Source organism: Rhipicephalus sanguineus, chromosome 2, assembly GCF_013339695.2.
Source record: "Rhipicephalus sanguineus isolate Rsan-2018 chromosome 2, BIME_Rsan_1.4, whole genome shotgun sequence".
Taxonomy (NCBI): domain Eukaryota; kingdom Metazoa; phylum Arthropoda; class Arachnida; order Ixodida; family Ixodidae; genus Rhipicephalus; species Rhipicephalus sanguineus.
In genome coordinates, this window is record NC_051177.1 from 124,217,254 (window position 1) to 124,242,603 (window position 25,350).

The 25,350-nt window shown below is 47.4% G+C and overlaps 1 protein-coding gene across 2 annotated transcripts; it reads left to right on the forward strand.

The window, feature by feature from the left end:
- Positions 1 to 4,693: 4,693 nt before the first annotated feature.
- Positions 4,694 to 24,240, forward strand: LOC119383625 (DNA damage-regulated autophagy modulator protein 1). Of its 2 annotated transcripts, XM_049412596.1 has the most exons (7): positions 4,694 to 5,136; positions 11,079 to 11,146; positions 19,785 to 19,927; positions 20,778 to 20,955; positions 21,525 to 21,610; positions 22,752 to 22,904; positions 23,775 to 24,240. In XM_049412596.1, the coding sequence occupies exons 1-7, from the start codon at positions 5,000 to 5,002 to the stop codon at positions 23,796 to 23,798; spliced, it is 789 nt and encodes a 262-aa protein (XP_049268553.1). In that variant the 5' UTR covers positions 4,694 to 4,999; the 3' UTR covers positions 23,799 to 24,240. The 2 variants fall into 2 exon arrangements, with proteins under 2 accessions (XP_049268553.1, XP_037507813.1); XM_037651885.2 differs by lacking the exon at positions 23,775 to 24,240 and having other exon boundaries at positions 4,699 to 5,136; positions 22,752 to 23,233.
- The last annotated feature ends 1,110 nt before the right edge of the window (positions 24,241 to 25,350 follow it).

Below are 25,350 nucleotides of genomic sequence, written 5' to 3' on the forward strand. Positions count from 1 at the left end.
CGCAGCAGTTTACTCCTTTCATTTCCCATACATGTTTGTTGCAGCATGCATGCCTTCACTGCCTCCTTTTGATTACGCAATGCTGCCGTAGCAGCAACAGCTCAAGAGAGCAGGCAGGAATAGTTGCTTAGAGTGGCTAGGGATGGTAAAATCGATGAACGATTAATCGATTAAAGGCCCACGAATAATCGATTAATCGTCATCGATTTCCGCCTTTCGACTAATCGAATTAATCGATTAAAGCTATTCGATTAATCGATTACTGCACCCCCCACTCCCGCTGCCAACCTCCACCCTTGGCCGGAGCACATGACTTCGAGACGCGCTATCCTGAGACGCAGATGCCATGCACATCGCCTCTCTTTTCCTGTTTTCACTACAGCGCATATTTCTGCGTTAGCAGAACGAGCTCGGAGCTGGCGGCGGACATACCCCATAGAGAAAGATATGAACTCGCCCTGAACTCCAAGCACTCCCCAATGCTTCAAGCCCGGACAGAAGACGGCTCCACCCCGTCGAGGCAGAAATGAAATTGCCCGCTTCGCTCCGGTAGCTCCGGCTCACAGTCTACTGCTGCTACTGCCAGGGTTGCCAGGTTTGGCTACTTTGCGCCAATTTGGCTACTTTTTTATGCCGGTGGCGGCAGAAAAAGTGTGTTGGCTACTTGGCTACTTTTTGGCTAGTTTCTTGTTGTCTCAATTTGAACCAAATTATCAATTGCTTGTGACGTCGCAGCCGCTGGCGTTCGAGTATGCGGTGCCAAAACATGGTTATCAAGGCGTGTTACAAGCTCCCGAAATTGGATTTGGCGCGCGCATTATACAAAAGAAAAGTCAGTTGCATAAGTGGCTGGGACTTGGGAGGAAACTGTTGCATGACATCTCATTTCGCAGACCGCCTATTGCTGAACGCGACCTTAAACTAATTGAAAGTGAGCAGGACAACCGAAAGCGCTCCGCATCCAAGGTGCTATGCACTTGTCGATAGGAATCGGATATCTGACGAACTGCTTGTGTCGTTTCCAAGAATTAGGGGCGGACTGCGACTCGAGAATATTAATTACTCGAACTTCGTCATCACGCGAGAAACGATTGCCGAAGTGAGTACAATTTATGCTTCAATCACGGAAACTGAGAAGGTCGCAGTCTTTTAGTGCCCTTGGCTAAAGTTGGCTACTTTCTGGCTAGTTTTTCCGATTTATTGGCTATTTTTTGTCTTTTCGACCTGGCAACCCTGGCTACTGCCTTCACCTCCTCTCCCTTAAGCTGGTTGAGCGTCGCCTGAGTATACGTGGGGCTCGCGTTGCTTGCGTGTTATATTGTGTAATTATTACGCATTGGTGGTTATACTGTTACCTTTGGGATGTCATAATGCCGGGCAATCGGAAGAGGAACGCAGTGTGGTCGTTGTTCGCTGCAGATGAGAAAACGAAGACTGCAAGGTGTAATAAATGTGGCAAGCACTTCTCGAAGCCAGCGACGGGGACTCTAAGATATCACCAGCTGCACGCACACTCTGTTCACGTGCCAAAGGGCCATCTCCCAAAGGAAGGTGGTAACGACGAAGGTGGCAGTGTTGAAGAACCCTATTCTGACGACACCAATCCGCCTCTTCAGGTAAGTTATCAGTATCTGGCTATTTAGCCAACAGCCATCTTCCGACGACGGACCCCTTGTGTCCAGTGTGCGAAAGTGGGAATTTTCGCACACTGCACACAAGTGGCCCGTTGTCGACACTTTCCAAAGCGGGAATTATCGATCGTCAGCGCGTCGGATAAAAAGATTTGGGTCCATATCAAGCACGAACGATGCGTCTCAAGGTCTCAAACAAAGAGATATCGGTTTTAAAGCACCCATAAAAAATGTCGATTAATCGGTTAAAACTTTCCACCGAAAGCAGTTAACGGATTAAAGGCTAAATCGGTTAACGATTAACGATTAATCGATTAAAAATTTTAATCGACCATCCCTAAGAGTGGCTGGAGGTAAATGTCGATGGAACTGGAAGCTGCCTTTCGTAAGCTGTTTTGGTTGGAGGGCAGATTGCGTGTGTAAGTGAAAAGTGTAATACGTTTAAAGGGTCCCTAAACAAGCTCTGAGGATACAAAGTACGAGCGCATTATTCTCTCCTGCCGTTTCTCGTGTTTTAGGCATAACTCAGGATGTTTACAGTCGTTACACGAGACGCCATGAAGAAATAACCTCTCGATTGCTCCATCAACTCGGGATACGAGTTGTGAATTCTCCCACCCTGTTTTGCCACGCAGTCGCACGCCCGTTCTGCCTTGTCTTGCATGACTATCGTGCATGATCAACTGATTTCACTTCGTTGTGTGCGTTTTGGGCTGCGTAAGAGAAGAGAACAGCGTGTATAGTCGAAGGGCGCGAAATCCTGATAGGCTCAACGCTTAGTGCTGATATTGTCCACGCGTTTTATGAGGAAGTAAGTCGCGAGGAAGAGAGCGACTGTAGGGAGGGTAGTGAAGACGAGAAAGAAACCACACTCGTCTTTGAACTCGAAGTAATTTATGGGCTCTTTAAGGTAATTCTTCAGCCAACAAAACTGTCGCATATTGTCTTGAGTTTGGCCCAGTGTATTTGCACTGAATGTTTAACTCTTCGTTTAATCAATTTAATATATACTTATTTTTCACTTGAGAAGGATGTGTAGGGGCTGCTGAACGTGAAAATTAACCCATTTTCAAAAGTTGGCACTGCTTGTATTCTTCTGTGTCAGATGCGTTATGCCAGTGGCATTTTGTATGATATACCAAAAAGCCCACCGCGCAACAACAGTATAATGACCCGTATTTTTGGGATGAAATATGACACAAAAATAAATGGGAACAGAAATAATGTTCAAGGGGCCCTGCAACACTTTTCTGAGTTATCATGGAATAGTCTCAATTTAGCGCATGACGCTTCACGAATCCCATGCCGCAAAAATTTTTAGAATCCGTAAAGTACGAGCGGAGTTACAGGTATCTGTCGCCCGCTTCAAGCGCTTTCTCTCTCCTTTTCGCGCCAACGAGCGTGCTGAAAGCTACGCAGGGAGGGGTGGCGACAAGGGGACAAGCAGGGGCGTAGCCAAGGGGGGGGGGGGTTGGGGGGTTCAAACCCCCCCGAAATTTTTCAATTTTGCTTGCGTATATAGGCAAGCACACATACAAACGCACGCACGAACATACATAAGGTATGGTTAACCCCCCCCCCCCGAAAAAAATTTCTGGCTACTCCCCTGGGGACAAGAACATGTGTCCCTTCTTTCCCCAACCACTCTCTCTCACGATCTTGAGCACTTTCTTTTGTCGGTGTTTCTTCGAACGCGTGGTGTAGTTTCTGTGTGATCGCGGGCACGTGGCGGCATCTCGCTGCGGCCACGGTAATTACGCAGCTCGCGACACCCAAACCGGCCAACCGCCGTGGATGTGTGTATTCGCACTGTCCGTATAGACGGTAGCGCCGCGCAGCGTATAGAGACACAAACGCCACGAGGAGAATTAGCAGACGAGGCCGCGCTTTCACGTGGCTAGCGCGGGCCCTGCCGTCACCTGCCGAGGAGGAAGAGGGGCTTTTGTTTACCTCCTGCTGCGTTTCTCGGCAAAAAGTTGTCACCTTCTTTCTAGCGAAATATGCCGTTGAAGAATGCATCGTGGTCGGATGCGTGGTAATCTGTAGGCGAGCTTGCACCGCACGGCTAATCGTATTCCATCCTAAAAGCGGAGGGGGGGGGGGATCGTACCTTATAGGTACGTCCCCCCCTCCCCCTTCTTTCTAGACAGAAAACACGCGCGCGCGCGCACGTTAAAACTTTTTTGGTGCGCATGGTTTTTTCTAACAGCGCAAAGACAGGACACCGAGAATAGACCACACAACACAGCGCTGTTAGAAAAAACGCTGTGTTTACGTACCACCAAGCACGCTTAACAACCATTTTTAGAGCAGTTTTCCTGTTCTCTGGCACGTTTTACTGATGCGCCGTCCCCCTCACGCCCCATTGATTGAGTCCTAAAGAAACCAAGCTTCGCAATGGATGCAAAAATGAAAATGAAGTGATGACGTACTTGTCGCAACGGCCTGCCCTGTGGCTTTCCAGGGGTATATGTGGGAAGTGAACAGTTATATATTAGAGAAAAAAAAGGGCGTGGGGGGGGGGGGGGGGGGGCTTCCGCGCTTCATCTGTGCGCACGCAGCAAAAGTTCGAGTGCTGTTTTGTTTATTCCATGCTTCTTTGGGTCGTTCAGTGATTACGGCAATTCGCTGCTTTTAATCAACTGAGCAGGGCACTGGCAAAATACGAAACACACATACACACACTTAAATATATACTCGATTTATAAATATTATTTTAAAATTACAGATATCATTACAAAAAATTATTCATACTTATATGTTAATATTAAAGTGGAAGTGAAACTACGCCTGCGCTGCGCGCTTCTCAGCCAGCATACCTAAAGCGTGAATCTATAGGTAGCCTATTGAATTTTTTCCGCCTCCTTTTACGTCTTTGGAAACGGACGAGAAAAATAAGAACTGTTACAACCGTCGTTTCAGAGGCTTAACGTACGCATCTTACACTTCAAGTTTTTGTATCTAACCCGTCCAAGGAAGCATCTCTACATGTAGGCTGACAGCGCCACAGCGAACGGGACAACAGAGCGTTACTCGTAATCTACGCCCATAGATACACGGGCAAAAGTGAGCCTTTCCGGTTCGCGGCCCGTATCTGTATCTCTCTTTCGATTATGCGCTCTCCCTGTCGCGCGTTCGGCGCGGAGATAGCGGCGCACCTCCGATCGGCGCCCCGACTACAGTTCGATTCATTTTTCTGCGGAAGCGGCGCGAGGAACCTGGCGTTAACGTCGCCCTACTCCAGGACGCGGACGCCAGGTGAAAACGGCGCTTGTCGACCGACTTCAGCAACAGAGGCGGCGGCGGCGGCTTGTTCAACCGTTTAGGCTTAGCGAGTCCGGCTCGACCCGCCGGCGGCATCGGTCGATATGGATGTGACTATGATTTGTGCCGGTGTCGGCTGGGTGCCGGCCATGGTGGCGGTCAGCCTGATTAGTGCCTCCCTGATGGCGTACATCTGGGCGGCTCTCACGGGAGCAGTGACCGTTTACGCGCCGTACATCAGGTGAGTTAATCGTTAGTTTCGCATGAATGCTCTCGCCCGATATTTGCAATGGCTCGTGCAATCAGTCGGCTAGACAGACCGTGGACTGCAACTAATCAGTTGCTCTGGGAAAGTTAACACGCTTTTGACGTTACATGCAGTAAAACAATGAAAGTAGGCTGCGTCCTTTCGGATGTGTGGTCGTCGTCACGAATTGCTTCGTTTGTGGCCTTTTCTTTACGGAGGAGCGGGAGTAGCGCGGCAGTGATAGTGATGGAACAGCGTGTGATGACTCGTATAGCTTCAGTGGTGAAAAAGTCGAGAATGAGACGTCGACGAAGCTATAGCTACGGAGGAATCAACCCCACACCTGTACACCGTGTGGCAGTCAGTATGTATACGTTGCACTGGTCAAATGAAATCGACGCATAACAGCAGAACTTGCGAGTGACTTACATTTGCGTACTTACAAAATGTTCCCATATCTTCGTAAACAGCAAGTGACGTCCAATACAATAATTTCTACGTTCCTATGTAAAACAGATTCTTCAGCACTGTAGTGTCATTTAAAGGGACACTGATCGCAAATGTTAAGTCGACGTTGATTGCTGAAACAACGTTCCAAACCTCGTAGTCCTTGTCATGCCAAGGAAACGCCTATTTTGAAAGAAAATCACGTTTTAATGGTCCGCACAGCGTTAGCGCACTTCAAGTCGCTCGCCTGCAAAAAGGCCTCCTGACGTAGCGTTTGCCTTGCCCAACATAGCCCGCCTTTACTGCCCGGCAGTCGACGCTGCGGTTTCTGCTCTGAAGGGTACATTACAAGCCTTGCCCAAGTTGCGGTTGACCTCGTAATCCTCTACACGAAAGTGCAGCGAGCACACGCGCAGACTTCTTGGTTGTCTAGCGCACTGTCGCAGAGGCACGGCACTCAGCCACTTCGGCGGGTTTAATTGCAGCACCCGTTGGAAAGTCACGCCGGTTTCTTTGATGTAGCTGCCGTTGCTCAAGCGGCGCACACCGTTCAGGCATCCGGCAACATGACAGGGACACGGAACTTTGTGGAACTTTCCGTTGTAGCGAATTTCATGAGCGTGCAACGCACAGCTAGTACGCGAGAACGAAACTGCATACCACCGAAACGCGGCCGCGCGAGCGGAGGAGGAGCCCGGCGAAAACGGAACTTTTAAACCACCTGCGCCGTTCGCCTTGGTAACTCTAAGTTCTTTTTCTACAAATGAAACAGAAACGCACAAGCAGTATATTATTACGTCTTGTAATGCACGGAATGTTATTTTTTATTATAAGTTAGTTTGAGTACTAGTGATTAATTGTGCTTGAGACTCTCTACGTCATCGGACTCATTCCAAAATGTCCCACTGGTGGCGCATATTGTGTCCTCTATTTATCTTAATTTCTCGATTAGTAGAGCACTGCTGTTGATAATACTGACGTTTTAGGCCTTCTCACACATTCACATTTCACTCTGACATAAATTGTTATTTGCCTTTAGTGTCTCTTTAAGAGCGTATTCTGGCCGTCAGATAGGAAAGTGTATCTGGTGGACCAGAATAAAAGGTCTTAAGAAGCACGCCGGAAATAATAAGCACTTGCGCATGCACTAGCGCACGAAATAGTTCAGGAAATGATTAAGCAAACAAATACGCCCGTTCTCCAGTGTTAATGCACTCCAGAGCGCAGCTATACACCGATACCTTGAACGCGTGTCTGAGTTAATCGAAAAGTTCTTAAACAGTTGGCCCTGATTCAAACATGGCTTTAAAAAAAAAAAAAAAAAAGAAAACAGTTTTCCAATAGTCTCTATTTCTCGCGTGTCTGTTTGCTCTTTATTCAGGTAAATGTGGTTTACCGAGTTAACACATTTGGGCTTTTGTATTAAGCGTAAGGGCGATAATTTGAAATTAAAACAAACAAACAAAAATAACTATCTGCATCTGCCGAATCACCCGCTCATGAGGGCTGGACTGTTCGCAAGGCGTATGTCGTAAAAAATTGAACAGAAAATAGATTTCACTGGCTTATCCTTATCCGAACTCGTTCAATATATGCGATAGCGGAGTACTTCAGCGGGACAGAACAACACCGCTATATGTATTCGCAAGGACAACAGCAATCTGCGAAAGTCGTTTTCGGCCGCTGCTTCCTCCGAATACATATACGCGTTGTTGGGCTATTTGGTACATTGCATTAAGGGAAGTATATATCGAGTCAAAAACGAACGAACACAGGAAAGCGGCTGGACTACCACATCTGGTAGTTCAGCCGCCTTCCTGTCTTCACCGTTTCCTGTGTTCGTTCGTTTTAGATGCGAAGTATCTTAAGGCGGAGCTCAATCCGGTGGTGGTGGTGTGCGGCGTGACCACCCTTACTGCGCATGCGCATACCCTCTCCACACACCTCCTCTCCACTCACCATCTCCCCTTCCCCTCTCCATGTTCCCTCTCCCCTCCCCTTCCCATACTCCTCTCCCCTCCCCCTTTCCACTCTGAAACGCGGGCTAGACATGCCGAAATTCTCTCCTGCGCAACGCCGCGATGAGCTCGAGCGCATGCGCGTCCCCTCCCCTTCTCTCTCCTCTTCTACGCTGCCCCCCTCTCGCCCGCCTGTCGACCGCGTTCCCCGCTCGCCCTGTGAGAATTAACGGCCAGGCTAGATGGAAGATACGACGCGCGTAGCGTCCCTCTTCGCGTTCCACGACGCGAGGTCGGTAGCATGCCCAACGAACGCCAACGGAACGCGATCGTGCAAGTGCTTTCGCATCGCCTCATGGTCCCCTTTAGCGGGAGATGGTTAATTTTTGGCTGTATACACTCCCTGAGCACATATATACAAGCATAGGCGGGCGCAGAGCAAAGTTTCACCGTAGCCCCTCCCCCCCCCCCCCTCCTCCCACACACACTAATTGCTCGAGTGCGAAAGAAAACAACATTCGAAAAAGATGCAAAAGTGAAAATGTAGCGATTACGTGCTGCTCACAACGGCCTGCCCTCGGTCCCTGGCTTTCGGGGATACAGGTGGTACCGTAAAATCCCGAGCAAGCCCCCCCCCCCCCCCTCCTCGTCCCCCCATACGGTGACAGATAATCGGACAAGATTCAGAAGGGGGGGGGGGGGCTTGCTAGGTCGCGGACCAAAATACAAGATGGCGGCGGTACCGCCTCGAAGAGGGCACACATGGGCTTATAACGAAATGATTTATTCAGTACACATACATTTACTGTTTTTACTGAACCGGGCTGTATCCTAGTGTGAAATTTCATCTGTTATGACAAGGGGGAAAGACGTTCTTCAAGTGTTCCGACAATTTGCGACAACTCAGAATACAACCCTGAGTGCAACTGTAAAAGCACCAAGAAATTGTGAACATATCTAAACACTCTCAGAACTTGGGTTCCTATAGGAACCGCTGCTGCAGAATTCTGTAGTGGAGAATAGGTCGAAAAAAAAATGGAGGGGGGAGGGGTAGAAAAGGGGGGGGGGGCTTACTCGGTCATTCGGGCATATTTCAAATCTCCCGGAGAAGGGATGGGGGCCGCTTGCTCGGGTAGGGGCGCTTGCTCGGGATTTTCGGTAAACAGTCCTTGGAATGCAACATTTGGGATCCTCGGCCGCCATTCTCGTCAAAAACCTGCACGGCCATAACCGTGGAGTAAATACATGGGACAGACTTTGGGCCCCCCTTAGACGACTACGTAGGGGCGGCGGCCGCCCCTCCCCTCTGTGCGCACTCCTATCCATACGCAAACACCATCACTCACAGTTTTCACGCCACGCGGTACTACACCGCACAGATTATCAGTCGCAAAATCTGCGTGGTAACTCTGCGCTTAGCGCATCCAGTGGCCCCTACCTTGAAAGTTCCATCTCTATACACGTGATCGTATAAGTCGCCACTGTAGTCTAAGCATAGTTTTACTTGCGCCTTTTTTTAGGATAACGATTACGATGACGAAGCAATCTGATTACGACAGCGTACTTGAAATAACGCAGGGACACAGGTATTATTTTTGATGACACAGAAAAACTAAATTTGTTTATTTTATTACGTACACCAGGCCGGACGGCCGCAGGCTAGGAAGGCGAAAAAAAATACTCGGAAAATGTTCAACGCGGCGGCGGGGTGTTGACAAAACTAGGAACACATATATCTCGAACAGGTTTATGAACGTGAGTGTTCGGTGCGTGTATTACTTTGTCCCATTCTGTTGCTGTTTATTTCTTTATGAAAGTTAACCCGCGCTGATTTTTTCCCCCGCCAATCTGCCCGCCAATTACCACTCCTGTAAAGATAATAACGATAAATACTGTGAGCCACAACTTGAGGAAATAGCGATTATCGCTATAGAAGTAAGGAAAGATTAGCTCGCGATCTTTCTCAAGCCTTTTTGTTATCAAGTAGAGAGGAGATATGTGCGTCAGCACCACTTCAGTCTTCTTGCATAAGTGGTTTGATATTGCTGAGCAGGTGATTACAAGCACTTTACTCTCATTAATCTATTGCCATGAATGCTCATGCGTCCAGGGTCTTCATTCTTGTCGAGTTTAATGTGTGCATGTAGGTTTCAGTAAACCTCTAGTTGGAGTGCAGCTCTGGTTAACTTTCATAAAGAAGAGAAATACGTATACCACCAACCGGCCCCGCAACGTGTCTTTTGTTAAGCATGTGAAGTTATGGAATAGTACGGCTTTAAGGTATACGATGTGGCATGGCGTGCCAATGGTGATGCTACTCGCTGGATCAGTAGAGCAAGCTCTTTAGCCGGTGGCGAGGAAAACGGATCCGTTGAGATTATCTTCGCAAGTGGAGTGGCTCGATATCTTTGCCTTTCATTTATCGAGAGAGATAATCGTGCCGGGAATACTTCCAGTAAAAAAAATCCAACGGCTTATCTCTTTGTACGTTCAAATCTTGTAAATGCTGTCGCCACTGAACGAGTCCCGAAATGACGAATGCGTTTTTAAGGGTGGGTCTGACCATGTGGCACAGTGTACGCTTAGCTTAGTGCAGGTAGGCGCGTTCTGCAGTTTGTGACTGTAGCGTCACCGACAGAGGCGAATCCAGAATTTTTTTTTCGGGGGCGGGCGGGGGCGAGAGGCGGAGTTCAACCATACTTTATGTAGGTTCGTGTGTGCGTTTGTATATGCAAAATTGGAAAAACATCGGGGTGGCGGGGGGGGGGGGCTGTTAACGAAATGTGTCTTCATTCAACTTCAACGTTCAAAAAATGCAATTTTAAGCAAGCAATGAAATCACATGTGCATCGCATCGGGTCGCTCGGCATTTCTTGGGTTCGTTGCGTGGTCGTTGGCTGTATAACTTTGACATTGCCCCGTCACGGTGGTCTAGTGGTTATGGCGCTCGACTGCTGACCCGAACGTCGCGGTATCGAATCCCGGCCGCGGCGGCTGCATTTTCGATGGAGGCGAAAACGTTTGAGGCCCGTGTACTTAGATTTAGGTGCACGTTAAAGAACGCCAGGTGGTCAAAATTTCCGGAGCCCTCCACTACGGCGTCCCTCATAATCAAATCGTGGTTTTGGGACGTTAAACCCCAGATATTATAATTAACTTTGACATTGATTCGGTTTGCTTGTAGAAAGCTTCGCGTTCAGCCATCTTTCTTTAAGAAAGGGGCGTTGATTTTTTTCTTTCTTGTATATTTTTGTACGAATTTACACGGAATGGTGAGAGAAAAGAAAGCTCGTGCGATCAAGTTTTTTTGAAGTTTACTTCAAGATTCCTTGCTTTGGGAAGCGGTTGGGAACAAAGGATCTTTCACTGAGAACAAAGCAACGTTCTTTGTTCCCAACTGCTTTCGCAAACGTGCTGTAACAGATTCAGCCATTGGGTCGGGAGAGATGGCTTGCGCAATGGTTTCATTGGTGATGTGGCCACGTGTGTATTTTCCGCGGCGCGTATGAGACCAGTTCTGGTTTGTTTCAGCGAAGCCGGTGCCTCGCCGCCACAAAGTGGAGTGTTCAGCCTGCTGCTTTACTTCGGATCTCTCTTGGGTACGTGTACGGCAACGCCACCCGACGAAGGCTTAGACAATTAGCCTATTACCCACGTCTCTGACGTATTTTCGTTTAGGTACAAACACGTTTAGTAAATGAATGAATGAAGTGACCTTTATTGAAAAAAAAAAAAAAACGACTCTTGGTCGCTGTTGGGGATAAGGAGGGAAAGGGGTAAGGGGATTAGAGGTTGATGAGCACCTTCACGTCACGCCTTCGCACGAGTCAGTCGACCTCTCCTACACCACTCGAAACAGGCCACTTTGACTACTGTATATTGCGAGAGATTTTTGGGCTTCATGGTCAGACTTTATTAACTCTGCATACACACCACACATACTAGACAAATGGCAGCAAGCTACCCGACCTCCGAGTGAAAATACTTCTACGCGATGCGCACACTGTCAGACGCTGTGCCGAGCACATTTAGAACAGCTCATTTGGACATGCGCAGCTTTCTCAAAAGGCAGACGGTACATTCAACATCTGCTGCACGCCGACATGACAGCTCTACGGTTTAGTAAATAATGCTACCCGCTTAACAAGCGGCAGTGATCGTATGTGAACAACTAGCAAGCCACACTACAACGTAATTTAAGCCTATATAGAATAAATAAATAAATAAATAAATAAATAAATAAATAAATAAATAAATAAATAAATAAATAAATAAATAAATAAATAAATAAATAAATAATTAAATAAATAAATAAATAAATAAATAAATAAATAAATAAATAAATAAATAAATAAATAAATAAACAATATTGACCCGTTTCAGTTTTGTTAGATTTAGCGATTACGTTTTACGTTGTTTCGTTTGTTTGTAATGCAGTGACTTACAATCAATGATTGCGATGTGCGCTTTGCAAAACGCGCTTGTAAACCAGTCGATGTGAGAAGGTTTTTAGACATCTACACATACGTAAGACAAGAAGCACCGTGAACATAGAGCCTGTTGCTAACGTGTGCAATAGCAGGCATCCTTGTCTTCGGCATATGACAAACGTCGTCGTTTTCGGCGAGGCTGCAGCTCAGCATCAGTTTACCACAAAAGGCGAGTGTTGTGATGCTTTACGCGTACTGTTATCGCTTCGAGCCCCCTGTGCATCTTTCACTAGCTCTTACACCGTGTGACGTACAGGTTCGCTGGAACGAAAAACATCGAAAGCTTGTTTGTGCGTTGTCAACAAATACTCAAATCACTGAGTGTATATCGGATAAGCGTCCGCTGCCAACGGCATGCTACAAAAGATAAACACGATAAACATGCGCAGTAAGGAGGTCTTTCCGGTTGGGTGATGCCTGGGGGAGAAAAAAAAAAGAAACCCTCCGGAAATGTCCTCCCTTTTCTTCTTTTGTTTTTCAGCAAATATACTGCATGTCCCGGTTTTGAACAAATTGTTAACCATTTAATGTGCTATTGGCCACGAGATCGAGCGCAGTCGCCGCCTGGCGGCTTCTGGCTTAACCGCGCCTAGTGTGAATTGCTCCATGCGTCGTCTGCTAGCCACGTTGTGTTTGCATATGCGCGTCCGTCATGTAGGTCCTCAAAAGGCGGTTTGTTCCGTTGCGTTAGTACAACTTGAACCACTCGTACGTACGCCTAACACGATGTAAAGAAGCATTTGGACTTGATCGGCTGTATTATACTGTTATAAGATCAGTTAGTGCACTTGTCGACAGTGCTGTGTGTGGTCGTCGTACCCTCCGTTCACGAGAGTCATATCAGTGTAGGTGCCGCTCTGTCATCCAAGCGCACTGCAAAGTGCACTTGGCGTTGTCCTAAAGATGAGATATATTAAATCTCATGTGGATATAGCCTTTTAGCCCGGCTCGGGGGTAAAAAAAAAAAAAGGCTCTCATGCACTTGCACGTTGTGGTTAGGTGTATAACTTCGGGACTGTCGTTTATAGGTCACGCGACGAGCTTTAGTTGTGTACGTTCCTGGTCCCACTACAGAGATATATTTCTGTCAAGTCACGTCTGGAACTTCGGTACTTAAGTTGTCCCCTAAAATGTACAGATAATGGAATGACACGGAAATCGCAAAACTGAGTTGCCTTGCGCAATTATAACTTGTGGCGAAATATATACAGACACCCGTGTACTTAGATTACGGTACGCGTTAAAGAGCCCTGATGGTCAAAATTTATCGAAACGGCGTACTTTACATTTAGGTCGTTGTAATTTCACTCGGAGCCACATCTTTTTTTTCTTTATATTATCTTGAGTGTTTGTGTTGCGTTGTTATAGTAGATTGACGGAAGGCAGCGGACATTATTCGCTTGAAAAACGTACTTTGGTCCCGTGAAATAACGGGGCCTTTGTTACATTACTGTCGTGCAAGTAGTCAATCGAAGAAAGTTCCGTGCTGTACAGTTACCTTTGTGCACTGTTACTGGGATAAAAACAAGCGTGTGCGTTTTAAACGTCTCCGCAGCGCTAAAGCGCTGTCGGTTACGTAGCTTTCCTCGGTGAACCTATCAACTGTCCTACATTTCATGGAGAACTGAATAATAAATACGGATGGATATTTGAGCACGCAGTGCACATAGTGCTATTTGAACTCATCGTGCAGGAATATGGGCTTTCTTTTTGTTGGGGGGTATCCATTTGAACAAGAAGTAAATACTTAATTCAGTCGCACTACAGCAGTGCGTAGTAGGCGGAACACAAGCTAAACATGTACAAATAAATCAACAAGAAAACGTCATCCATTGCGAAAGCGCCGACTGTTGCCGAAGGCGAGCAACCCGTTCGTTGGCAGAATGTGCTTCTCTCACAAGTAATAATAACGTTCGGCGCGCTTCGTGCATTAATTCGGGAATGAAGAGGGCACATATTACCAGAAAGCTGCAGTCGACGCATTTTTTTGCCGGAAATCGGGTCAGATCGCTCACAACGAAGCGCTGTTGTGTGCGTTTGTATACGCGCCGACAACCGCCTATCCACACTAGCGCGGCGATGGTGCTGCCACCTGTAGCCCGATCTCGCGGCGAATACGCACCCTACTGCCGGGAGTGTGCACTATTGCCGATGAAGCCGCTCTGCACTTTCACGCGGACTCTATAGGCTATGCGCAATCAGATACGAAATCAGGATTATTCGGTTCTAAATATCGTGCTTCGTTATACCGGGTGTCCCAGCTAACTTGTGCCAAAGCGTTAAAAAATGCAATATTAGAGGCAGGCGAGTGAAATCGGTTGCATATTGCTGACAGCCACCTTGCGCACTACAGATATATCTTTTGTTTTGTAATTAATTAAGTTGTTTATCAACATAATTAAACTAAATTGATAAATAATGACTTTAAGTAGGAAATGGGATTTGCAATGTTCGAGAGCATCTTCAGAAACCCCAATTCCATTATTTGCGATAAAGAAAGTCTCACGTGTACCGTTTATTCAAAGCTGCAAAGAAAGCCCGCGAACTACAAAAAAAAAAACAAAAAAAAAAAACAAATTGACTAACGCATTCGCGCGCCGCAATCATGCTGCTCTCAGCCGTGGTTTGAGCTAACGAAATCAGCTGCGGCCGCGACTCGCCGGCTCCGTCGAAGCGGTAGGCCGATAAGTTCGCAGTGGTTTCTTGCGCCCGTATTCTCAAACGATCGCGAAAGGCGATAATATGGCGTTTGGTGACGTAGAATCTGATGCGTTCAATAACTGAAGAAACACTTGCCTGTGACGTCATTGTTGCACTGGCCGTTGGTGTTAGGAATGTCTCACAACAGAGGAGGGAGCGTATACCGCAAGAGCGCAGAGCGACCCGAGTGCGCCGTTTTCGTGCGTATGCTGGCTTCTACGCAGTGGCCAGTCTTGACTGCGACTACTTGAAATATTGGACGTGTTGAAAGTGCTTTCAACGTTTTTTTATGCAATTGTTCAATGCACAGTATTATATTTAAAGAATGCAGCTTTGTGTGAAATGTATTTTCCTTGAGGGTTTAACACGGCGTACTCGGAGAGTTCAGCTTGAGTGTGCCGCCGCAGCGACATCGTCTCAACATCTCAACATGTTGCCGGCGCGCAATAAACCACGCGAGCAACGCACGGTTCACGTTCCTGGAACGTTCAAACCACGAAAGAACACGCGCTGGCGAAGAACAAGTGCTGCAAACACCCGAAGGCAATGCCCGCTGAAAGCTTCAGCGTAAAAAATGCTGCGCACATCCACCGAGGATTGAATACTAGAAGCTATACTGTCTATGTCACTGCATTGCTTGACTTCACCACCAACCGACGGCGATAAGGTGTGTTCGTTTATTCCAGGCATATCAGGAGCGCCGCAGAGCAGCGTCACGTCGACGGAAATACTAGATGGCGCCCTAACCTTTCCAGTTTTGCTCAGTAGCCAATCAGCGCGCACCAAAGGCGATACTTTTGCGATTGTCGCCTTTTGCGATCGTTTGAGAATACGGCCCTTGGCCCGCGCTCGCTACAACTTGCACCGTCACGCGCATCAACTGGCTGACGCGGCAAAGAAACCACCGCCAACTTATCGGCCTACCGCTTCGACGGAGCCGGCGAGTCGCGGCCGCAGCTGATTTCGTTCGCTCAAACCACGGCTGAGAGCAGCATGATCGCGGCGCGCGAATGCGCTAGTCACGTGTTTTTTTTTCTTTTGTATTTCGCGGGATTTCTTTGCAGCTTAGAAAAATGGTACACGTGAGACTTTCTTTATCGCAAATAATGCAGTGGGGGTGTCTGAAGACGCTCTCGAACTTTGCAAATACCATTTCTTGCCTAAAGTCAATATTTAGCAATTTAGTTTAATTATCCTAATTAAGAAATTAATTAATTGCAAGAAAATTGTCTGTAGTGCACAAGGTGGCTGCCAGTAATATGCAAATGATTTCATTCGCCTGCCTCTGATTATGCATTTTTAAACTCCTTGGCACAAGTTATCTGGGACAACCGGTATACCGATCATTATAAAAGCGAAAATGACGTTGGAAGCTACACACTGGAAAACACAAGAATTAAAATTTCTTGCGCGAGACACGATATATTGAAGCTTCTAACGCAGAGGTGTTACGCATCACGTATCAGGCTAGGCTAATAAATAAATTAAGCTTTTAAAGGGCTAGAAAAGGCAGTATTGCTCGAAGCAGCACCGAGTTGAAGTAAAAGTGCGAAAAAAATAAGAAACTGCTCGGAAACATGTGTGTTTTTTAGGGGCGAAGCACCTTAGGGTCTCACCTTGTCGGCCTGTCATGTCGTCGTCACGGTCCATCGTAAACGGGTATGCGCCACAAAAAAATTGGGTAAATCTCACTACTCGCCACCGGTCCATACTATGCATACTATGAGTTAAAGGTTCGTCGTTACTGCCTAAAACATTATGTTTGGCTTAGCAGCGGTATCAGAATCCCCGACGAAATTTACCAAGGCGCTCAAGTTTCTTATCTAAAACCAGAAACACAAACATGCATATCTAAGGTAAAGTAATCTATTTGAAACGCCACTTGAAAGATATCTGCAAAGTGATGGTGCGTTAGTGGACCGGTGGCGAGTAAAGCAGTAAAGAGTAAATATTTTGCTGTGGGAAACAGCGGCGCACACTGCATGCTTCGCCCCTCCCCAGGTTTCACGTTAGTGGAGCTGAAACACCTTTCCCTACAAGCTTCGCCCCTCCCCACTTTTTTTGTAAGATTCTTGCTCCGGCAGCTATACGTTTGTGAGCACGTATCCGTACATCACTCACTCACTCACTCACTCACTCACTCACTCACTCACTCACTCACTCACTCACTCACTCACTCACTCACTCACTCACTCACTCACTCACTCACTCACTCACTCACTCACTCACTCACTCACTCACTCACTCACTCACTCACTCACTCACTCACTCACTCACTCACTCTACGGAAAAAGTAAGTGCCTTCAATTGATCCGCCGTTTGTGTGTGTGTGTGTGTGTGTGTGTGTGTGTGTGCGTGTGCGTGCGCGTGCGTGCGTGCATGCGTGCGTGCGCGCGCCTACGTGCCCACAAGCGCAGCTGCTGGAGCGAGCCTACAGATATAAAATTGACATCTATAATCAAGAGTTGCACTATCAAAGCGCATCGTTTCATGCACATTATAGATAATCTATCTTTTAAGGCGGGGTGCACTGCGTGTGAGCGGTCGGCCACCCTGCATGTATGCTTTACTTGCATTAACAATTGAAATGTAAAAACTACATAACCAAATTTCACCAGTGAAGATTTTATTATTTTATGTCCAGTTCCACAACTTACTGATCGCAGTTTGCAAGGCGTATCCATTTAGTGCGGGAACTTTCAAGGTGGCGTCGCCATCCCTTTCTTACTTTTGGTGTATTTGGTGGATTATCAGGTCCCCTTTTATACATTCAGAACTGAATCTTTTTTTTTTTTTTTGTCGTTTACGAAGGGTAGTTTGCTAATACAGGTCGCCAAGTTATCTTTCTCCTTACTGTCCCTTTAACGTTAACGCTGTGCTCTAAACGCGCGCCTTGGAACCTCGACAGCGTGACTACAGTTACGATAAGCGCAGCTGTCAACAGCGCGACCGATAAGCTTGTTCTCAAGGATTGTGTTTACTGCGACAAGGCATGCAACGTAGCTGCACCAAATGCGCAGTCACATTCGACCTGCTCTTTGTGTTTTGTCGCAACAACACTGTCAATTTACAGAGCCTGACATTAACCTTCGAATGACATCTGTTGTTGGAGCTGTACAGGCGAGTATTGCAACGCTATCAAACATCGGTATACTCCTTCATAAGGCTTCTTTGGCATTGCCGCCCACGGACGTAAGCGAGATATGAAGGGTATAGGCGGGGCATAGGGGATCATTGACTGTTTCTACTTATAGGTTCCACCGAGTATATTTTGCAGCATAGAGTTGATTACAATGGCAAGGCTCCCCCCGCTCCTTGGCTTGAAGGCCTGGCCAGCGTAAGGCCTAAATGGGCACTGCAGCACGTTTTGAACATGGTCAGAAAGCGTTGCCGATTGGCGGTCGAGGTTCCTGTGAACATATATTATTGCCAAATATTATAGCATTGCACGCGGCAGGGTATTTACAATTACGTTTCAAGCGCAGCTAGAAATCGCTCGCTCTTCTCTCGGCAAATTACGTGGACGATGGACCCGAGTACGTCAGCTGCGGGAAGGACACGGCTATTGGCTGATTTGAGCCTTTTTGGGCTGCATAGTTACCGCGACCGCCAAGGGGTGCCGCCACGCGCCGGAGCCGCGCTCTGTGTGCCAGGATTGAACAGTAGCGACTAAAGTCCCTAGATATTTCCCTGTTCTTTCTTAAGTACCGACAACCATTGAAGCGCTGTCGACGAATCTCATTGGCTAACGCTCGTTTTCGGTAGCCATGTTATTCCTAACTCTTTTCCAGCACCCGGTGAAACGCGACCCCCCATTCACTAATGACAGGGGTTTGACGGGAGGAGAAAGGCACGTCGCGTTAGCATATTGTCCGCTGAAAGATGCGTGGCTAATGTACTTAGACGCGCATGGCTTTGTAAATCGTCCAAGTTAGGAAGAAAATGGCGTCGAACGCCAGCTGCGCGTGAGTGAGGGCCGGGAAAGGAGGCAGTTATCGCTACTTAAGTAAAAGGGAAAAATCTAGGGACTTTAGTAGCGACTGGTGGCGACACTAGCGCGCTCGTAATCTCACTAAAAGTGCCGACGTATTCAAAGAAAAAAAATTGCTGAAGGCCATATGACCTTCAGCACATTTTTTTCCCTTGAAGACGTTAGCGCCTTCAAAGGAGAAGTTAAGTTAGCGTGCGTCATATGACGCATGTTAACGTAGCGTCTTGCGCCTTTGTAACCGCACCATTTATGTGATAGAGAGGCCGCGTAAAAACACATTTCAAACCGCAAATGCTATAGAGCAGGGGTCTCAAACACGCCGTCCGCGGGCCGCATGCGGCCCGGCCCGTACATTACTGTCTTCGTCGCATATCTTTTCTGAATGAGTATGTTCATGACCTACACAAACGTGACTTGTCTCAAGCATTCTTTTCGTGGCGCACCCAATCCGGTCGCCATGTCTAAAACGTAACCGTCGAACAAAAACTAAATTTCACAATCGGGGTCCAGATTTCAGTCATTCTGGAGATCACTATCGATAGATACGTTTCTCGAACCCTGACGTCGAATCTCCCGCAGAAATGAGTCATATATGAGATATTGGAAAGGCTTTCTGTCAAATGGCAACCTTAGCTGACACTTCGCACAACCCTCCCCGCACCCCAGCACCGCTGCAGCCTGCTTCATCATCTTAAACACTTGGCCACAATTCTGCTTCATCATCCCGGCCCATCGGGAGAATAAATTTCGTGATTGTTAGCTGAGCTGAGTTGAGCTGAGACGCTTGCTACAGACATCCTCACAGGAGCGAAGAAACACCTCCTTTCTGGACTATGGCACGGGAGTACAAAGGTTGACATCACAGCCTCGGGAGTGCATATTAAGGGGGAGGGGGGTCACGCCTATTTCACACAGCCCAAAGGGGATTAGGACGGCGCCCAGGGAGCCTTCTGGGAAAAGGGAAGCCTATAGATCTCATCACTGTCAGTCTTGTTGCCCAACGCGTATGTACACGAGATCCCAAGATTAAACCATCCCTCTACGTTTCCCTTTCAGCGTGCGCGACAATGCTGGTGCGGTACGTGGTGATCCGCAACCTGAACCGGTGCTGCCGGTGGAGCGTGGACGTCCTGAACGTGGCCGCGCTCATGGCGGGTCTCATCGCGGTCTTCGGGAACCTCATCGTCTCCGCATATCCAGTAAGCATGTTGGCTAGAGTCCAGATAGGGGAAGGGGGGTCATGGAGCGAGTCACAACGTATAATACCAGAGCCACTTGTAATGCAAACTTTAATGCAAACAAACTGTAATGCAAACAAAGAAAGCACGTCCGTGACTCCACACGACGAAGCGAACGGCCGAAGGACGTGATTATGGAGCCACATGAGCATGCAGCAATTTCCTTTTTTTTTTCTGTGCCATGTTCTTTGCTTCAGAATTATGATCCCGTGGTTTTACCGTAAGATTAATTCTTTATTGCACAAAATATCGAAGTGGAACACATTCAGCCCTGCCTGCCACCGCCTCGTATAGCTACAGGCCTTGAACGCAGTGCCTGTGAGGCTGGGTGCTATTGTACAAAGAAAGAACGTAGCAATTATGACACCATAGGGCACTCTTAGTAGCAATACGACTTTCTAACATCAAGGTTAAGGAATACAGAACAAAACATTTCATGCAGAAGCGATATATTTTGGAAATAATATATTCGGAACGAAAGGTGATGGCAAGCCGCTAAATAATGCAGTTCATGATATCCGCTCCAAGCAAACAAAGATGCACGTGATAAGCCATGGCGAAACCACAAATAATTAACGAGAATGTGGGTACGGTAAACCGCTCAAATCAGCAAACCGCTCAAATAGGTAGGCACTCTGTGCTTCATTTGTTGTTAATCTAGAAACTGTAGACCAGAGTCACGCGCGCGATTTTGTAGAGCCCCACTGTATCAAGTGGGCCTGTTTCGTTTGGCGTTTCAGTGTTATCTCTTCTTCCTGTTTTGCAGTAGACGTTTCGTATGACGCTCTCTCTCCGTTTCGTTCCCGTTCAGGTGCTGACGAGCCGGGCGATCCATAACGCTGGCGCGTACACTATGTTTATGGCGGCTGTCCTGTACATGACGCTCGAAACCGGGCTCACGTGCTGCCTCTGCCCCGAGTACTATGCTAAGAGCATGGTGTGGGTGAGGTTCTCCCTCACAACGGCGTCCGTTGTCGCCGTTATATTCAGTATCCTTTTATGTGTCGCGAATCCAGCCGAGCATATTGATATTGTTTGACTCTCTAATGCTCCCTCGTCGTTCTTCAGTGACTTCACTTTGACACCTCTGGAGAGGGATTTTGTTATTGACAGTAATTTAATTAATTTTATTTCTTGGTAACACTAGATTAACTCTATGTATTGTGTGAATGTGTGTGATGAAGTGATCTTATAAAAGCGACATTCGTGTGTATCATGTATTGTAATGTTTCATTGAAGTTTTACCTGAACGCGTGCGCACATTCACCGCTCCTCCATGGTTTTGTCTGGTCTATTTTGTTTCTGTTTCTAATTTTTAAATTTATATCTTTGTAGAATTAGTTTGTTGTTTGGTCGTGCGATGTGCATACTATGTATTTATGGGGAAATTGGAAGTCTGAACATTTTTTTTCCACGTATTGGGATAACCGGCTCTAACGTAGCCTGCCCTGTACCACATGTGTGCAGCTATTAAGCAACAACAAGGGGGCGAGAGAGCTAGGTGACATCACCACAAGCGGATGTGACATCCTTAACAGAATTTCTTTTCCTACTCTAGCCGCATGCTACCAATACGTTGGGGAAAGTATATGGGCTGAAGGGCTTAGTGACAAGCCGAAACACTTGCGGGAGCCTGGAGACCCGGTAAGTTGCACCTTCATCGTTGCATCCTGATCATCATTATCATCACCACCACCATAATCGTAATCAGCCTGCCAGTGCCGGGCAAAGGCCTCTCCCATGTTTCGCTAATCAACCCGGCCCTGTGTTTGCTGCGGCCCCCGCAGACTTGTTAATCTCACCTGCCCACCTAATTTCTCGTTCCGTTTGTCCTCAAGTTGTTCGGTTTACCTCGACATTGAAATAAGTGCTGAGATCCGAGTTTGTCGTAACACTGAGATCAGTGGCGTATATATGCTTTCCTCCGCACGCGCAGCCTGATCTCGGAGGCTATGCCTTCACACTGATATAGAAACTTCACTTCTAAGCACGTTCTCGCATTAGACTGGAGCGTTGGCGATGAGACCTCACGTTTGGTCTTGTTAAAGGAGCCGTCGGCTTCGCTTTTCTGAAAATTGATCATTTCTTTCTTCGTACAGTTGAAACTCAGTTTAGCGAAGTGATGACCACGCGCGATTTATTTCCTTGCATCGGTATCGAAGTTCGTAAAATCGAGAATAGGATTTTTCGGTCCTATAGGATATTTAAAATGGTAACGTATATAGCGACACCTAAAAGCTACCACGGCGTTGTTTTTCACCCAAATCTACGCCTGCGCACGTGAAAAACTCGAGGTCCACCCGAAGGCGGCCCGGACATGGAGCCTCCCGTGTCGTCCGGACATGGGAGGCTCCTTGTCCGGACAGTGTGGGCCAGGTAGACGGTCACGCGAAGCTATGACAGGCCACCGATATGCGAAGACGCGGGGAACAAATGCAGTGACTGTGTGAGCAGGCAGAGCGATAAAGTTGCGAGGAGACGATCAGCGCTATCTGTCGCATAAGCCATGAAATCACGCCCCCCCTTGCAACCCCCCCCCTCCCCGTGCGCACGCCTATGCTCAAGGCACTAGGATAGATGAATGAGACTACAATCATTATGGCCATAGATTAGCAAATACTTATCAATGCGTCTAAGTACTGGTTGAGGCAATGTTCCTTATTTGAATAGTTCTGACGGATCTGACCTTCGTCTTTCTGCAACTTTTACGTGAATTACAAAGTAGCAAACTACGATAATAAGCACGGAATTCACTCGTATCCACTACTGTGGTTCTCCTCTGCAGGGTTTCCGAGAATTGCTCATCAGCTCCGTGGGCGAGTGGTTCCTGGTGTCCGTGTTCCTCGCCTTCTTCCTGACGTTCGCGCACGAGTTCCGGCGCGTGATCGTCACCGTGGACGTGTTTCCCCTGGTGTGCCACATGGACGAACACATCGAGGTGACCCGGCTGCGTCCTCACGACTCCTACTCGCTCTTTTCCTCGGCCTCCCTCTGATATTTTTCCTCGTGCACGCGCTCACACTCGAGGACTGTACTGACTGCGACAACGCTGGTTTTTATCGAACTGCGTGACAATGCCCTGGGAAGTTCAGGCGAGGATGGAAGCTTGCACAAACCAACAATTCTCGAACACGGTGTGTCGATGGAGTCAACGTTTCGGCAGGTGGTCTTGTCTTCTTCGAGGCACCGGTTACTGCGTTGAAGAGGCGGCGTATCACTCATACTCCAGAAATGCTTACGTCGTCAAATGGGTCGATGTTTGTTAACATCCGCTTTGAGTGCATATACGTTGATGCTAAAACTGTGCCGCAATTGGTTTGTTTTGTGTAACGACTATAAAAGTTGGAATAACAGAGAGCTGAGCTAGTTGGTAAGTGTTCATTCTTAAAAGGCAGAGCGTCGTGCAAACACGGACACACATAGTGTCGTGACATATCTTTCTTGTGTCCGTGTTTGCACGCCCTGTCTTTTTAGATTGAATGTAAAAGTCGATGACCATGATGAGGTTCGCAACCATATTCAATTCAAAATATTTAGAGCGGTGCTTTTTATTTATATCTTCCTCACACTTTCCTACCTGAAGTTATTAGCTTAAGGAGGCCATGCGAAGGGTTAAATGCTTTGTCACTTCTTGTACATTGCGTCGGAACCTCTTGTCATCTTCAATGTACCAGTTGCAGCCTTAAAGAAGACAAGACGACTTGTCCATATGTTAGCCTCAGCGATACCCCGTGTTTGAGGATTCTTAATGCCCTGCGAGTCATTCTGCGGTGATTCCACAAGCCATTCTCGTCTCTTCTATTTCTAGGGCTCGAGCAAAGAAGGACGTTGACCACTGTGATGGCGGCACCGACGTGACGCTGTGAATCTCGCACCTTTCAAGCCATTGTTGCGTGCTTGCGTCAGCTTCCTTGTCATGTGTATCGCGTACGTTCGGCGGCCGTTTTCCACGGCAGATGGCCAAGTCGCTGCTCTTACTAAAGCAAAACACTTTTGGCACTCACTGCAGTGAGGGGGCCCGTCAGTTTGGCGGAACGACTATTACGACGGGCGCTGTCATGCAAAATCAGTGCAACGCACTGCAATTGGTGCAATATATTGAAATTGTTAGTGACGGGCCCCCTCTGTTATGAGTTCCAATAATTTTATCTTTTTACTGAGACGAAGGTTGCCCCCACATGTGTAAGCCATTACTGTTGCTTGTTTCACGGTGACTATGGACAGTGACATCGACGACGCCTACGATATGTACTGAGACAAAAATAAATCATTTTTTTATCACTCTTCCTGCCGCTCTGTCCTCTTTGCGTTTGTGGGCAGGCTTGGAACGCCTAGAAAACGCGCTCGATGTTTGTAAATAGAGCGTCCCGCAGTCATTATTAAACGGTCACGTCACTTCCCAAGTGACGTATATGCAGACTTCATATAATTCGTGTTCACGTCGCCGTCGCCGGACTTTTTCACTCGTGAGCCATATAAGACTTTCGGCTTAAGAAAAACATTAAACGCTCGAGAGCTAAGCTTCATGCGCTGCAGCGTTTTAGGCGCCAAAGTAATAGGTAGGCTATATAACGAAAACGTCATATAATGAACTGCCGCCACACGGGATTACGTTTATAGGCCTGAGCGGCTTTGTAGATACGGGCTGTATTTGCCATGTGGGCCTGTGTCTTTCTCCAGTTTTCTGAATTCTTTTTTCTGCGGCGGTGACGTCGCAAAGGACCATAATATTTTACTGCCCGTGTCCTGGATGGATTAGTCGTCGCTACTTTGTCGCCGCTTCTCAGAGATCAGTGTAGGTGCGGAGTGAGACAGAGACTGCCTCGGCTGCTCTATATACGTATTTCTTTGTGTTCTTTAGCAAAAAAAAAAAAGCAATAGTTGCCTTGATCCCTTCCTCTAAAAAGTTAGAGAGAAGCTATGTATATGTTCCTGTTTCCTCATTATGCAACTTTCGAACGACTGGGTGTATGAAGACTTGCTAACTATCTGACTGACTGTACTGCCTGAGTGATTGAGTGAGCGTGCCTCTCATTTAGCGTCTCTTTAACATGGCCTATGGCGGATTGGTATAAAGCTCGTTGTTTCGCTACTGCGAATATCTCTCAAATTAAGGTCGTGCGGAACGCCTCAGAGGTTCAAAACGGTGATAATCTGAAGAAGCTGGTCACGACGGCATTGCAATAATAATTCCTGGAATATTACGTGCCAAAACCACGATACTATCACGGGGAGGGGAGGGGGTAGGGAGGCAACTCCGGATCAATCTCGACCACTTGGGGTTGTTTTTACGTGCGCCTAAACCTTAGTACATTGGCCTCTAGCACTTCGCCTCTATCGAAATGCGACTTCCACGGCCGGGATCGCTGACGGTATATTGTAAC

Bases quoted from the DNA above. Each gene is read 5' to 3' on its own strand.
- LOC119383625 (XM_037651885.2), top strand. From the start codon at position 5,000: ATGGATGTGACTATGATTTGTGCCGGTGTCGGCTGGGTGCCGGCCATG. The intron at 19,928-20,777 runs GTAAGCATGTTG...GTTCCCGTTCAG, and splicing joins TCATCGTCTCCGCATATCCA to GTGCTGACGAGCCGGGCGAT. The intron at 20,956-21,524 runs GTATCCTTTTAT...TTCCTACTCTAG, and splicing joins CGTTGTCGCCGTTATATTCA to CCGCATGCTACCAATACGTT.